We start from the raw sequence: 12,542 nt of genomic DNA, 5'->3' as shown, positions 1-12,542 counted from the left end.
AAATATGTCTTCTAATTGGACTTCTTAATCAGTGGGGCACAGAAACCTGCACAGCATCACAGTGTGTAGAAAATTAATTTGTCATCAGTAGACCAGGTGAAAAGGGCCAGTCCAAGTGGTAACATTTTAAAGATACTCTTTGGGATTATGGACTGTTTAATATCACAGCATGTCTGCTGAAAACAAGGAGCTTCTAAGCAACACAAGTGTAAGAAGAGATGACTGGAACCAGACTTTCACTGTTCTGTGTCCATCTGCCAGTGATTCTGATTCCTCAGCAAAGGGATATTATTACTTTACACACAATACAGCTGCAGGTTTCCTGCTCTTACAAAGTTTTCGTAAGATGGAGTGCATTCAAAGAGGAATCAGAAGAATAACCGAAGAAGTGGGAGCTATTCTTACAATGAAAAAATTAGGGAGCTTTATCTGTTCCATCTACAACACACTATGTTAAAACAGATTTGGGCACACCAAGATAGTGACAAGAAACTGGGAAAATATGCAGGATTTTTTCTGTATTCTTTTGGACAATATACCACCCCACCCCCCCCTTATTTTCTGGCAGGTGGTATCACAGCAGCATTCAGTATGTTACATCAGAAACATCTACCCTCTGGTTAACAGTGTTGCACCCTTCCAAAGCACCAGAACAACTGGATACATCACCTTGAAGGTAGCAGATCCGGGATTCAGGGAGCTTTTTTAACAAGCGACCCATGAAGAACTCACTTCCAAAGTTCTCTGTGCGGATGAACACACCGTACTTCAGCAGTCCCACCTCGAAGGGGGTGAACTCCACCCACTCTGCAACACAGCCACAACAGGACACTCAGAGGGCTCTCAGCCAGGTGTGGAGAGAGAATAGGCATAGGTTGGTCTGACTTCTGTTTGCTATGCTGCCTTTGCAAAGCCTTGCTCAGGCAGCTGAGCTCAGATGCTGTCAGGGTGGGGCTGCAGGAGCAGTTATGCCACTCGTAATGGTACTACATCTGCACAAGGCAGTGGCCAGGAGCATGGTAAGGCCCCAGTTCTTACACACCCTATGGGCATGCACCAGTCCAGGGTTCTCCACTGTGCATGAGGTTTCACTCTGTCCCTGCATATGCTGTATCTAGGTGAAGGTACTTCCAGTGTTATCAATACAGCTAATTTAACTCCCCCTGAATAATACAGTTATGTACTCGGTTCTTCAGACATGAGGTTTTTGTAAGAGGCAAATTAGGCTCTTTATATGTGGTACTAAGGAAGTCAGAACTAGTCACAGAATCACAGAATGGCAGGGGGTGTAAGGGACCTCTGGAGATATCTAGTCCAACCCCACTGCTAAAGCAGGTTGCACAGGAACATGTCCAGGTGAGTTTTGAAAGTTTCCAGAGAAGGAGACTTGACAGCCTCTCTGGACAGCCTTTTCCAGTGCTCCACCACCCTCAACATAAAGAAGTTCCTCCTCATGTTTAGATGGAACCTCCTGTGTTCCAGTTTGTGCCCACTGTCCCTTATCCTGTCATTAGGCACCACTGAAAAGATTCTGTCTCCATTCTCTTGACACCTGCCCTTTAGATATTGAAACCTATTGATATCTAAAGCATTGATAAGATCCCCTCTCAGTCTTCTCTTGGGCAGCCTCAGGCCTCTCAACCTTTTCTCATACAAGAGATGCTCCAGTGCTTTCAGCATCTTTATAGCCCCCACTGGACTCCTTCCAGTAGTTCTTTGTCTGTCTTGAAGTGATGATCCCAGAACTGGACACGATACTCACGATGTGGCCTCATCAGGACAAAACAGAGGGGGAAGACAATCTCCCTTGACCTGCTGGACACACTCTTCTTAATGTACCCCATGTCCTTTTTGGCCACAAGGGCACATTACTGGCTCAAGGTGAGCTTGTCCACCACAACTCCCAGATCCTTCCCCACAGACCTGTTTTCCAGTAAGTCAACTCATAACCTGTGCTGGCACATGAGGTTATTCTTTCCTAGTTGCAAAACCCTACACTTGCCCTAGATGAACTTCAGTAGGTTCCCCTCCACCCAACTCTCCAGGTCCTTGACTTCCTCAAATACATGCAATTCTCTGATGTAACTGAAGTGTGAGTAAGGATTGAGACAGAAAGGTCATGGATCATAATCTCCTTTTCATTCAGAATTGGTTCCTTTTTTCACCTCAATCATTAAACAATTTGTCTGAATTTCTTCTCTGCCTCCTCCAGCTGTTTCTCCTTGTTGAAAAGAATAACCAAAACAATGAGCAAAGCAAAGATTCAGCTGAGAGTAGACTGGATGCTGTCCCAAGCTTTATTGGAACTACATGGTGTTTCTTCATATTGAAAATAAAACTGGGCATTGATAGATTGAACGATATTTCATTCTCAGGCAATTCCAATACTTCTAGATGGATCAGATAATATTTCAAAAATGGCCTTTCTGGCAGGATTTTGTCTGCATCTGTCTAGACACTGAAATGCTGATTTCCAAAAGCTTTTTTAGCCCTACAGGATCTGAAACCTCATCCTTACCTTTGAAATCGTCGGTGCTATATTTGTCCCGGACGCTGACCGATACGTAGACGGGCAGTGGGTTCTGGCCGTCGCACAGTGCTTCTTGCTGGTCTGAAAGCTTGTGGGAGTCTTTCTGGTTTTGAAGAAAAACAGTTATGTGAGAACAGATGGAAATGGGACATGGTGACTTTGATGACCGCAGTGCTAGAGGAGCCAGAAGGCTCCACCAAAATGCAGGTGGTGTCATGGCGGCTCCATTGCAGAGAGCACTGCAGACACCCCCCAGCTGGTGACAGAGCAGTCTCCCAGGGTCTGGCCAGAGTTTGTGCACATAAAGACAAGAAGAGGGGAAAATTACTTCTACATACTGGAAAGTACTGCCCTGGCAAGCAGGTGAAGTAAGCTACCTCTTAGGATAAGTAGTGTCGTGACCAATCCTTGCTCTCCTGGGGCTGAATCACAGAATAGTTTGTGTTGGAAGGGACGTTTAAAGGTCATCTAGTTCAACCCTTCTGCCATGGGCAGGGACATCTTTAACTAGATCAAGTTGCTCAGAGCCCTATCCAGTCTGCCCTTTAATGCTTCCAGGACGGGGCATCTACCAAAAGAATCATGGCAGGAAGCCCTTGAGCCCGTTGGCATTGAGTTTCTTTTGTTAGTACATGACAGCTATCACAGTCCGGCCAAACAAGGGAACTGGAATTTGGCAGCAAAATATTTGCATCCCACACAGCTTCTTTTCTGGAAAAGGATATTCTCATTGAAGACATCTGTAAGAAAACAAAATCTTATGAGCTGCTCCAGGGCAGGTAGTTCTTGTGGATTAGAGAGAGCTCAATCATTAGATAGTAATAGAAAGCACTGCACAAAGGGAAAGATGCTTGGCTAGATTGTGAGGAGGACCTCATCCAGCTAAGGTTAAAAGAAAGGTAGTTGTTCATCTTATATCTTGGTTTAATATACAGTATTTCTCCCTCATGTGTTTATTTTTTATTTACACAGATATAAGACTATATATATAATATAAAATAAATAACTAAACCCAAATGCCTGCAGCATTTCTACCCACACTGAAGGACACTTCTGTTCAATCCTCTACCATTCATCCCTGCCCACTTCCCAAGTGTCAAAGCACGCATCCTTGAACTGTGGTCCAGCTGGAGAGAAGGAGGAGTGGACTGCTGTATCGTAAAGACAGAAGCCAGTTCAAAAAAAAAAAAAAAAAGCAAATTTGTTATTACTTGTAAAAATATACATAACTTAAGCCAGCTACTATCTGAGCAGTCCTTCCCAGCAAAATTCAAACATGCATTTGCCTCCAGCGTACTTGCAGATCAGGTTACCTGCCAGTGGATGCAAACATTCTAGCTGTTTCATGCTTGTTTTGGATTGTTCTCACACTGTGGAGATTACTCTGCTTTGCGTCTTGAACTCTCTTTGCGTGCATAATCAGCATTTTAGGTAGACTACCCAAGATGACCTCTACTTCTATTTAAATAACATCCAGAGTTCAGATGGCTGCATCCATAACCTTATAGGTTAAGGTATAGCATGCCCCTCCTAGGCAGACTGTTGAAGAAAATGTGAAAAACTAAGAGTTTGTTAACATGGAGAAGTCCAGCCTATTTTGAGGTAAGTTCTCTGGAACTATGGGCTAGTTTCCTCTCTATTCACTAAGAGGAAAATACATTGCACTCTAAGAAACAGAATATACATCATACCCCATCATTTAGTAAGTACTCAATCATGAGCCCCCAGAGATCTATAAATGATGTCCTGTATCCCTCTTCTTTCCGCTGACAGAGCTGCTTGTTGTAGTACTTCATGCGATCCATAGAGAAACAGCTCATCTTGCATTTGGTTGCTTGTTTCTGGGCTTCACCAATATGAGTGTCTAGATCCTTCTGTGACCAGTAGGCATCTCTGTATAAATTTGCCATAGTCCTGAGAAAGATAATATAGACAGGAAAAAAAATGTCAAAAGGAGCAAAAAGCCACTTTAAATGCTATGCCTTAGATTCACTTCTGTTCTTACATACTCTGGTTTTGCTCTGCCAGCCAGCAGAACAAGCACTCCAGAGTTTCTATGAGTGTTCCAAAGATGGCCCTGAAGGACAAGGTACTTTTTTAATGTTCTTGACTTTAAAGAAATCCAAAACAGCAGAACTGGCAGCAGCTTAAGGGATAAAATTTCCAGGTGTGAACAGAGGTATATTTATGAAGCACAAATTAGGCAGAAAATTATAATAAATTTTCCTTGCTTGTTTTGTAGAACTATGAATCAGTTCACACCAGCTGCTGTCTCTTGGCTTTGTATCAGTTAGTGTTAATCTTACTGCACTTTCTTTTAATGCCATCCTCTATTTTACCAACCTTCCTTACATCAGTGCTGGGTAGTTGTAGGTCCTGTAAGCAGGGAATAAACACTGCCCAGAGAAATTCAGTCCTTTCCCAAACTGACAGGGTGCAGGAGTAAGTGTGCATTGTTCTGCACTTTTCTCTGTGTGACCAGTTAGAAAGCAGAGCCAGCCTCAGAAGTTACTGGGAAGCAAAACAACTAGGACATCCATGGAGAAAGAAGGAATGATGATGCTATGGGCATCCACATTTACATCCAGTAACCACTTAGAACTCATTTTGACAAGTGTAATTATCCTACACATATCAAACTGCTGCAAATGTGGACACACCAGATCAAGCTAATATTTGATGTCCTGTTGCTGAGACAGTTTATTTCTCCTGTTGAAGGTAATCTCCTGACCTTGACTGCTTTCAGAAGCTCCTCTCTGCAGGAGCATCACCCTCAAAAGGAGCAGACAAGCCTCCTGCACAAGATGGCTTACCACGTGGTGCCAGACAGCCCACTGATGTATGTTATGCAGTCCAGAAGGTTTAGTTTCTTGAGTCCCTTGAGGCTGCCATATAGTCCTGTCATTGACTTCAGTCCTCCTCCTGTTGTGATGATAGCCACAACGGGGACCTGTTGGGGCAAAGCAGGGTGGGACATTCACACCAACAGTACTCAACATTGCACCCCAGAGAGCAATGGGGTTGAGCTACAACACCCAGATCGTGGTCTCAGAGTCCAGGTCCCTTTTTGGAAGGAAAGGCTCCAAAACCAAGCCATGACTGCTACTTCTGTTTCCTTTTGGATAAACATGGGTTCAGAGATGAACCTGAGTTCTTGCCCATCTCTAAGAGAAACTGAGACATGGATGAACAAGAAGAAACCCTTCTTGGAGACAATGATGTTTTTTCTCTACATTTCTCACTGCTTTGCCACTTTTTCCTTATTTCACACATCTGCTAATACTGTATGTAAATCCATGTGCCATCCCCATGAAGAAAAACACTCAGCTCACACCAGTGTTCTTAAGTTACCCTCATTAATGATGTTATTCTTCAGTATCATGAAGTGACTTTAAAATAAGTTGGGGTTTTTAATATATAATAATACTAATGAGAAATATTAATGTATAAAGCATGTTACTAATAATTAACACTAATATACAATTAAATTGTACTTATTTTAAGTAATTTTAAAATTGCAAGGAGGGGAAGTTATTACAAGAAGCACTCAGAGACATTTATCCTAAACTTTCATAAAGTTACAAAATTTGAACAAGGGAAGAAATGTTTGCTAATATATTTAATAGGCACACAGTATTTCTGAACCAAAGCAGTTATAGCACAGGATGCTATAATGTGTTAAATGATAAATGTGATAAATTCCAAATTGACTGTCATGAAGGATGCAATTACTGCCACTGGTGTTTCTTGCAATAACATCTCAAATGTGATAAATTCCAAATTGACTGTCATGAAGGATGCAATTACTGCCACTGGTGTTTCTTGCAATAACAAACCTTGGCAGCAGAAGCAAATGTACATAAGAGACATGGACTCTGAGCTGGTACTCATACAAGAAGCATGGGGCCCATTTTGTTGACCAGTCATCTGGGAGAGTACATGAAGGCACGAGAAATTCAAGTTCAACCCCCGCCAACTCACACGTACTTCAAAATCCTGCAGATCCTGTTGTAGGTGAAAAACATTTTTCAGGGCACTTGCTACGTATTTCCTTCTTTTCCCCAGGAAATTCATCTCCTCGGAACATAAGTCAAACCCAAAGCGCATGTCCAGGTCTCGTTGGCATGAGCAATTACTAAGATGAAAACAAGCACATATTTTACATATCAACACACCCATATCAATATTAGAGCTTCAGTTAAAGATAGTCTACAGCACCTTTCCCTTCAGATAAGGTGATGCAATGTGACAGGAGCATGAGAGAACATTCTATTTTTAAAAGCAAGAGAACTTCCTGAAATTAGTAAACTTAACCAGTGCTATTATACCCCTGGTGTCTGGTGATGGGAGGCAAGGGGAAGGCTTAAAGCTGTGTCAGGGAAGTTTCAGATACTGGGAAAGAGCTCTTCACTGTAAGGGAGGTCAGACACTGGAACAAGCTCCCCAGGGAAACGGTCATGGGCCCAAACTCTTTACTGTTCAAGACATATTTGGATGACTCTCAGGTATCTGGTTTAACTGTTAGGTTGCTGTCTATGGAGTCAGGAGCTGCACTTGAAGATCCTCATGATCCTTGTGGGTCCATTCCAGTTCAGGATATCCTACATTTCTGTTACTAATTGATGAAGAAAAAAATGCACAGCATTTACAAAGGAACAAAAGATTTAAATGAATATTCTAAAACTAAAAGAATCGCAAGTTCAGAAAATTCCTCTGAACGATTAAAAGTGAGTATATTGGTTCCCGTTTCACGGGATTTCTTTTTTCCTCATTCTAAATCCAAAATAAAACCCAATTTTCAAACGGTCTTTCCAGCACGAGGGAAAAGATTCGTTTGGAGGACTAGGAGTGGGAGCGCACCTCCCTCTAGTGGCGTGCATCTCCTGGGGAGGAACCCATCCACCCTCCTGACAGGCACGCTTGGCTCTACGACCCTCTTAACTGGAGGAATGGCGCCGGAGACATCCATCCCTCGGATGGAAGAAGACGGATCACTCAGTTTAGCTGGGCAGGATTTCACCCCACTGCTCTGATCTGCCCGCACACCGCACAGGCTGTCTCCACATCAACGCTGGTGGTTGTATTTCATGTCAGCCTTGACCGCAGAATCGTAAAGCATAATATTCCTCAAAGGAAGATTTCATTTGTACAATTTTGAAAAGTAGTAAGTCAGTCCTTAAAACTCCAGTGTTGTAGCATATTTCCCTGGGCATTTGTGTTTCTCCGCTCAGTAACCTCTCTCCTGTCTTTTCCTGCCCTGTGCCTACAAGATATCAAGAAGCAAGATATCTGGCATCATGTCTTCTGGCCAGAGCTACCCATGAACTCCTTGGCTGGCCAGCTAGCCCTGCCAGGCATTGCAAAATGGCAGGGTTTTGCTTTATCTTTCAGTGGCAGAACCTCTCTATTCTACTGAGTCAATAATTTCAATGAAACTGGTAATTAAATTTATTTGTGAGACTTCTCTGTCATCAGATTTGGATAAAATCGGCCAAATGATTACAGCTGTATTTGTAAATGAAGACACACAAGAGGAATTGAGTTAGGTGGAGCTGCAAAAGCCAATTTCTACTCTAAATAAAAATACAACAAACTGCTTTTAAAGTTCTCTGAAACCAAAATTTGTAAGTGGGAACAGTTTTTCCTGTCCTGGAATAATGCTGGTTTCCTATTTTCACTGATTACTTGCCTTTATAAAATGAATGATAGAAAACTTTGTTTGAATTCAGAATTAAGTTGTTTTTTATTTCCTTACCAGACACACACAGACACAGTTCCCCCAGTTCTGTGTGTTATGTATAGATATGGATAACACAAAACAGCTTAATGTCTAGTGATGAGTATTAATAAGCACCTCTGTAGATACTGAATCACTAGCCACACTGTCTACCTTAATTTCTACTCAATGTGCAGTATAATTGTGTTTAACAGAATTCAAGGGTTATCTCTGCTGAACACTGAGAGTTAAGAAAAATATAAATGTTCACAGTTTCTGATCAACTCTAATGTTTAATCCTGTCTATTCAAGGGTTTTAGTCAGCTCTGTTCTTTTTGTGAATTTCAGAACTGACATAGGTCAAAAATTATATTCTGTGATCATGATGGAAGGGATCATGCTGAAATAAATAGACATTTATGTTTATTTCTTGATTAAAGCTGAGTCTTCTGAAGGTTAATGATGCATAATACACTGTACATGCATTTCATGTTATATTAAAAACATTCTAATTTTCAGACTGAATATGCCTGCTTGTGTCAGTTCCATGTGGCTTAAACAATATCAAAATCAATAACCTAGGTCTTTAAGAACAGAAGGAGATCTCTTACCAGCTTTGTGCTGTCACATTCAAGTCAAATCTTTTCTCCTGGAAAACAAGAATGTATACTATAACTTTTTTTTCTCAGTTTAAATTTTCTTATTTTCCTTTTCTGTCTTGCTGCCAAAGCTTGATTTAAACCCCAGCACGGCCTGACAATTGCAAAGTTAAATATCTGAGATCTTGGCGTGTATTTCCAAAAGCATTCATTTATCCTTAGTGGAACATCCCTATGCACATATCCCAAATGCTTCCAGGCTGCAGAAACCATTAACAATCTTGGGAAGGGAGGTTCTTGAGACTCATGCAGCAGGTTTCATTTCCTGTGTTAGTCATAAGCTTTCTGCAGCATCCTGAAATAACCACTTTCTGGATGTTTCCCGTTCTTTATGCTCTAACACACAGCAGATCTTTGACATCCTGGCCACAGTCTCACAGTGAAAAGGCTGTGAGTCTATGTTTGCTTCTGCCAGGACTTCATCCTGTCTTTAAATTATTATTGCAACCTTCATATTAACTGCAAAAAGTCCTCTGTTCTGAAAGGATGTTTTTATGGCCCTGAAATCTCATGTTCTCCTCTTTCTTCTCAACATAACTAATATTTGAACAAGATTGTCCTTAATAATCTGGACATCTGAAGATGTTTCTTAGCAGAAACAGGCTTTTTATAGTAAGAATCTTTTTCTTCTGTTAACTTGATTCAATATTATACAGCTCATACACCTACTTCAAGCAATATTCACATTATGTTCTTCAAAATCCATGTGTTATGTCTAATGTTTTCAACATATTTTCATACATTGTCCTTTGAAATACATGGTTTACTAAGGGCTACTTTATTTACTTTTTCCTAGCTTGCATCCAAGGAGCAACATTCAGTTTGGACCCCAAGCAAAGGAGGGGTCAGTGCTTTGGGTAAACAGGGAGAGATGTACTGAAGGAACCACCTTTTCTGACATCCTTGTTAGTCTCTGTGTGCATTACCGGCACATAATGGCAACTAACACAAGGCAACTCGCTTCTGTAGAGAAACAAAGTTGCTGTTTGTTCAAGGTCTGAGGAAAAAAATCAGAATACTTCTGAAGCTCCTAGCATACCCCTGGGGCAATACTATGGAGAATACTTTCCACTTGAATGACCTTTTATTTGTAACAGGTGGAAGGGATGCTCACCTCTGCAATGGTTGTTTTCCTTCCCATGGGCAGCGAATTCAGCATCACAACTGGGGAACCCGTCTCTGTACTGTACTTACAGGACCACTGGGAAAAGAACATGATTTGGAGAAAAATCAGTAATGGGTTTGCCCTCTTCCCTCTCCTCCCACTTTCTAAAGGGGCACTCATGGTCAGTTCATCATGGAGGCCACTTCCAACGTACAGGGTGATAGCGCCTCTTCTTCGGCAGCATGACATCCAGCGTTGGCTCTGCGTACTTAATATAGTGGAACTTGGTGGGACCTGCTGGGCTAGCCACTCCATTGGGGCCCAGCGTGATATCCTGAGTCCCCTCAAAGGAGCCCTTCACAGTGAGGGAAAGCTCTTTCTCTAAAGAAACCAAAACAAACATTGTGAGAAACGTCACCACGATTTAACCTGAAAATTGTGGTGGCTTGATTAAAGGTGGGGTGCAGGTAACAGAGCTGTAGAGTTTAGACCACAGGTTTGTCTGGTAGAAGGCACTCTGAAGGGAGCACTGGCAGCAATGGGAAAGGAGCAAAGTGGGTGCAGTTTTCATAGTAAGGGGACTCTGAATGTGCTCACTGTTACACAGAACTGGAGTTTCAACTTTAATACAGGTCTATTAGACTTTATTCACATATATCTAGAGTGTGAGACACAATCATTGAAGTCTATAGCAACCTAATTTGTTAACCAGATGTTAACTGCACTGAATACTGTAAATACTGTTTATTCCACTAACACACTATATGAAAGGGGCATCCTCTCATCAGTAAGGTTGCACTTATTACTAAACAGATAACAAAGCAATAACCTTACTTGATTTTTGCTGCTTCTTCTCTTCCACTTCAACTTCCAAGCAGCAAAGTTCACGGCACTGTAAAAGACAGAGAATAAGAACCCATCAGAAAGTTTGTCACATCCCAACCTCATTACGGGGAACTACGAATCACCCAGTTTTGGACATGTCTAGTTCCCTGAAGTGCCTAATTCCCTGGCATTCTGGGCTTTTATGCAGTAAGCCACTGACTAAGGAACAGGAAAAGCATTGGAGGAAGTTGTAGAGGACTCTCCAGTGACAAGGGCATACAATTGGGCATAGCAAGAAAAAGCTATAAATAAAGGAAGAAAATCAGGAGTATTTCCAAAGGAGTTTCTTTATGGCACTGACTCTTCTGTCACATAATGTAATTATGATATGTAAATACGTAGTGCTGAGCTTACCCACCAACCATGGCTCATCTCATGGGGGAGGATTATCAGCAAGTGGCTTTTAATACCATGCTTTGATAAAGAGCAATACATCATTTGAAGGAGTACCAGACAAAAGCTCTCTGTGTGTGGTGTGTCAGAATATAGGGAAAATGGGAAAGAGTGGGATATCACCAATGAGTATGGCAATAAAATATCCCATTCTAAAAGTATCTTGATAGAAAAGAGAGAAGAAAGAGAAAGAACAGGTCTACTGGCTTTTATAACTCCCACTCTCCTTTACCCTTTATATTAATGAAACAGAGAAAAGTTTGGGGGAAAGGACACATACCACCAGGACTCCATTGGTAGCAATGGATTCATGAGGACCAGAACTGGAAAACAAAAATAAAACAACATGGATTTTTAAAATTAAATGTATGGCACTCATCCTTGCCCAGGCTATTGTCCTTTCTCCCCATTTAGAAGAATGATGGCCAGAGGGACTCCAGCAGGTATGTAACAAGCCCATTTCCTTGCTTACTTGGCTTGAGCATTGCTCTGAGGGGACTGGCCTCTGTACCAGACCTGAGAGGTGTGCATCATATTTACTTATTTTTGATGCAATGCACCTAAGATAAGGTTAGGCAGTCATATTCCTCCCCTTACTATAACACCTAAAGTACATGTACTCCAGTAGTAAAATGCTAATACACCAGTATATACCTGTTGGGAAGCCCAGTTCTGTGTATTTGCTGCTATGCAAATACAATCAAAGGGGCACAGAACAATGGGTACCATTCAGTGGGGGGGGGGGAGGGAGGCAAAAAAAAAAAAAAAAGATTTCTAGATCGTTCAGTTGAACTTAGATGTTGCAGAATTACTTGAATTCTGGTCTTGGCTCCCCACTAGTATGAAAGCTGACCTTATGCTGGTCATCTTATTTCTGTTGTGCCATATGGCAACACAGAGACAAAAATATTGGATGGCAGGCTGACCTGTGCTAGAACTTCCAACAAACTTTCATTGTGCTGGTCAGAAAGGAAACAGAATTACTGTAACCAAAACCGTGCTGCAAGGGAAGATTGAACAAGTTAGATGTGCACTGGAAACCTACCAGCCATCCTAACCAGGATGGCTCAGCATTAGAAATGTGTCTAGTGCACACGATGAAACAGATTAATAGGCATGCATGCACGCAGAAGCTCATGGACACACACTCAGAAGGTCTTCTGACATGTTCCCAGGAAGACAAATCCAACATTGTGGGTAGAAGAGACAATGCTGGGAAGCGAGTTTTTGAAAGCAACTAATCTACTGAACAAG

At 41.7% G+C, this 12,542-nt stretch overlaps 1 protein-coding gene across 1 annotated transcript in view; it reads right to left on the bottom strand.

Moving 5' to 3' along the window:
• Nucleotides 1–12,542, bottom strand: part of LOC128981445 (uncharacterized) — a 56,317-nt gene that overhangs the window by 27,739 nt on the left and 16,036 nt on the right. The window contains exons 7-16 of the mRNA XM_054400233.1: nt 11,569–11,611; nt 10,845–10,902; nt 10,225–10,391; nt 10,020–10,106; nt 8,858–8,895; nt 6,518–6,665; nt 5,344–5,480; nt 4,222–4,444; nt 2,519–2,633; nt 670–807 (exon numbers count right to left, since the gene is read on the bottom strand). Of these exons, the coding sequence (XP_054256208.1) occupies nt 670–807; nt 2,519–2,633; nt 4,222–4,444; nt 5,344–5,480; nt 6,518–6,665; nt 8,858–8,895; nt 10,020–10,106; nt 10,225–10,391; nt 10,845–10,902; nt 11,569–11,611 (1,154 nt within the window). The remainder of the gene's footprint in view (nt 1–669; nt 808–2,518; nt 2,634–4,221; nt 4,445–5,343; nt 5,481–6,517; nt 6,666–8,857; nt 8,896–10,019; nt 10,107–10,224; nt 10,392–10,844; nt 10,903–11,568; nt 11,612–12,542) is intronic.

Source organism: Indicator indicator, chromosome 4 (genome assembly GCF_027791375.1).
Source record: "Indicator indicator isolate 239-I01 chromosome 4, UM_Iind_1.1, whole genome shotgun sequence".
In the NCBI taxonomy this organism is placed as follows: domain Eukaryota; kingdom Metazoa; phylum Chordata; class Aves; order Piciformes; family Indicatoridae; genus Indicator; species Indicator indicator.
The sequence above is the reverse complement of the archived record's forward strand: the minus strand, read 5'-3'. Positions and strand labels throughout refer to the sequence as shown.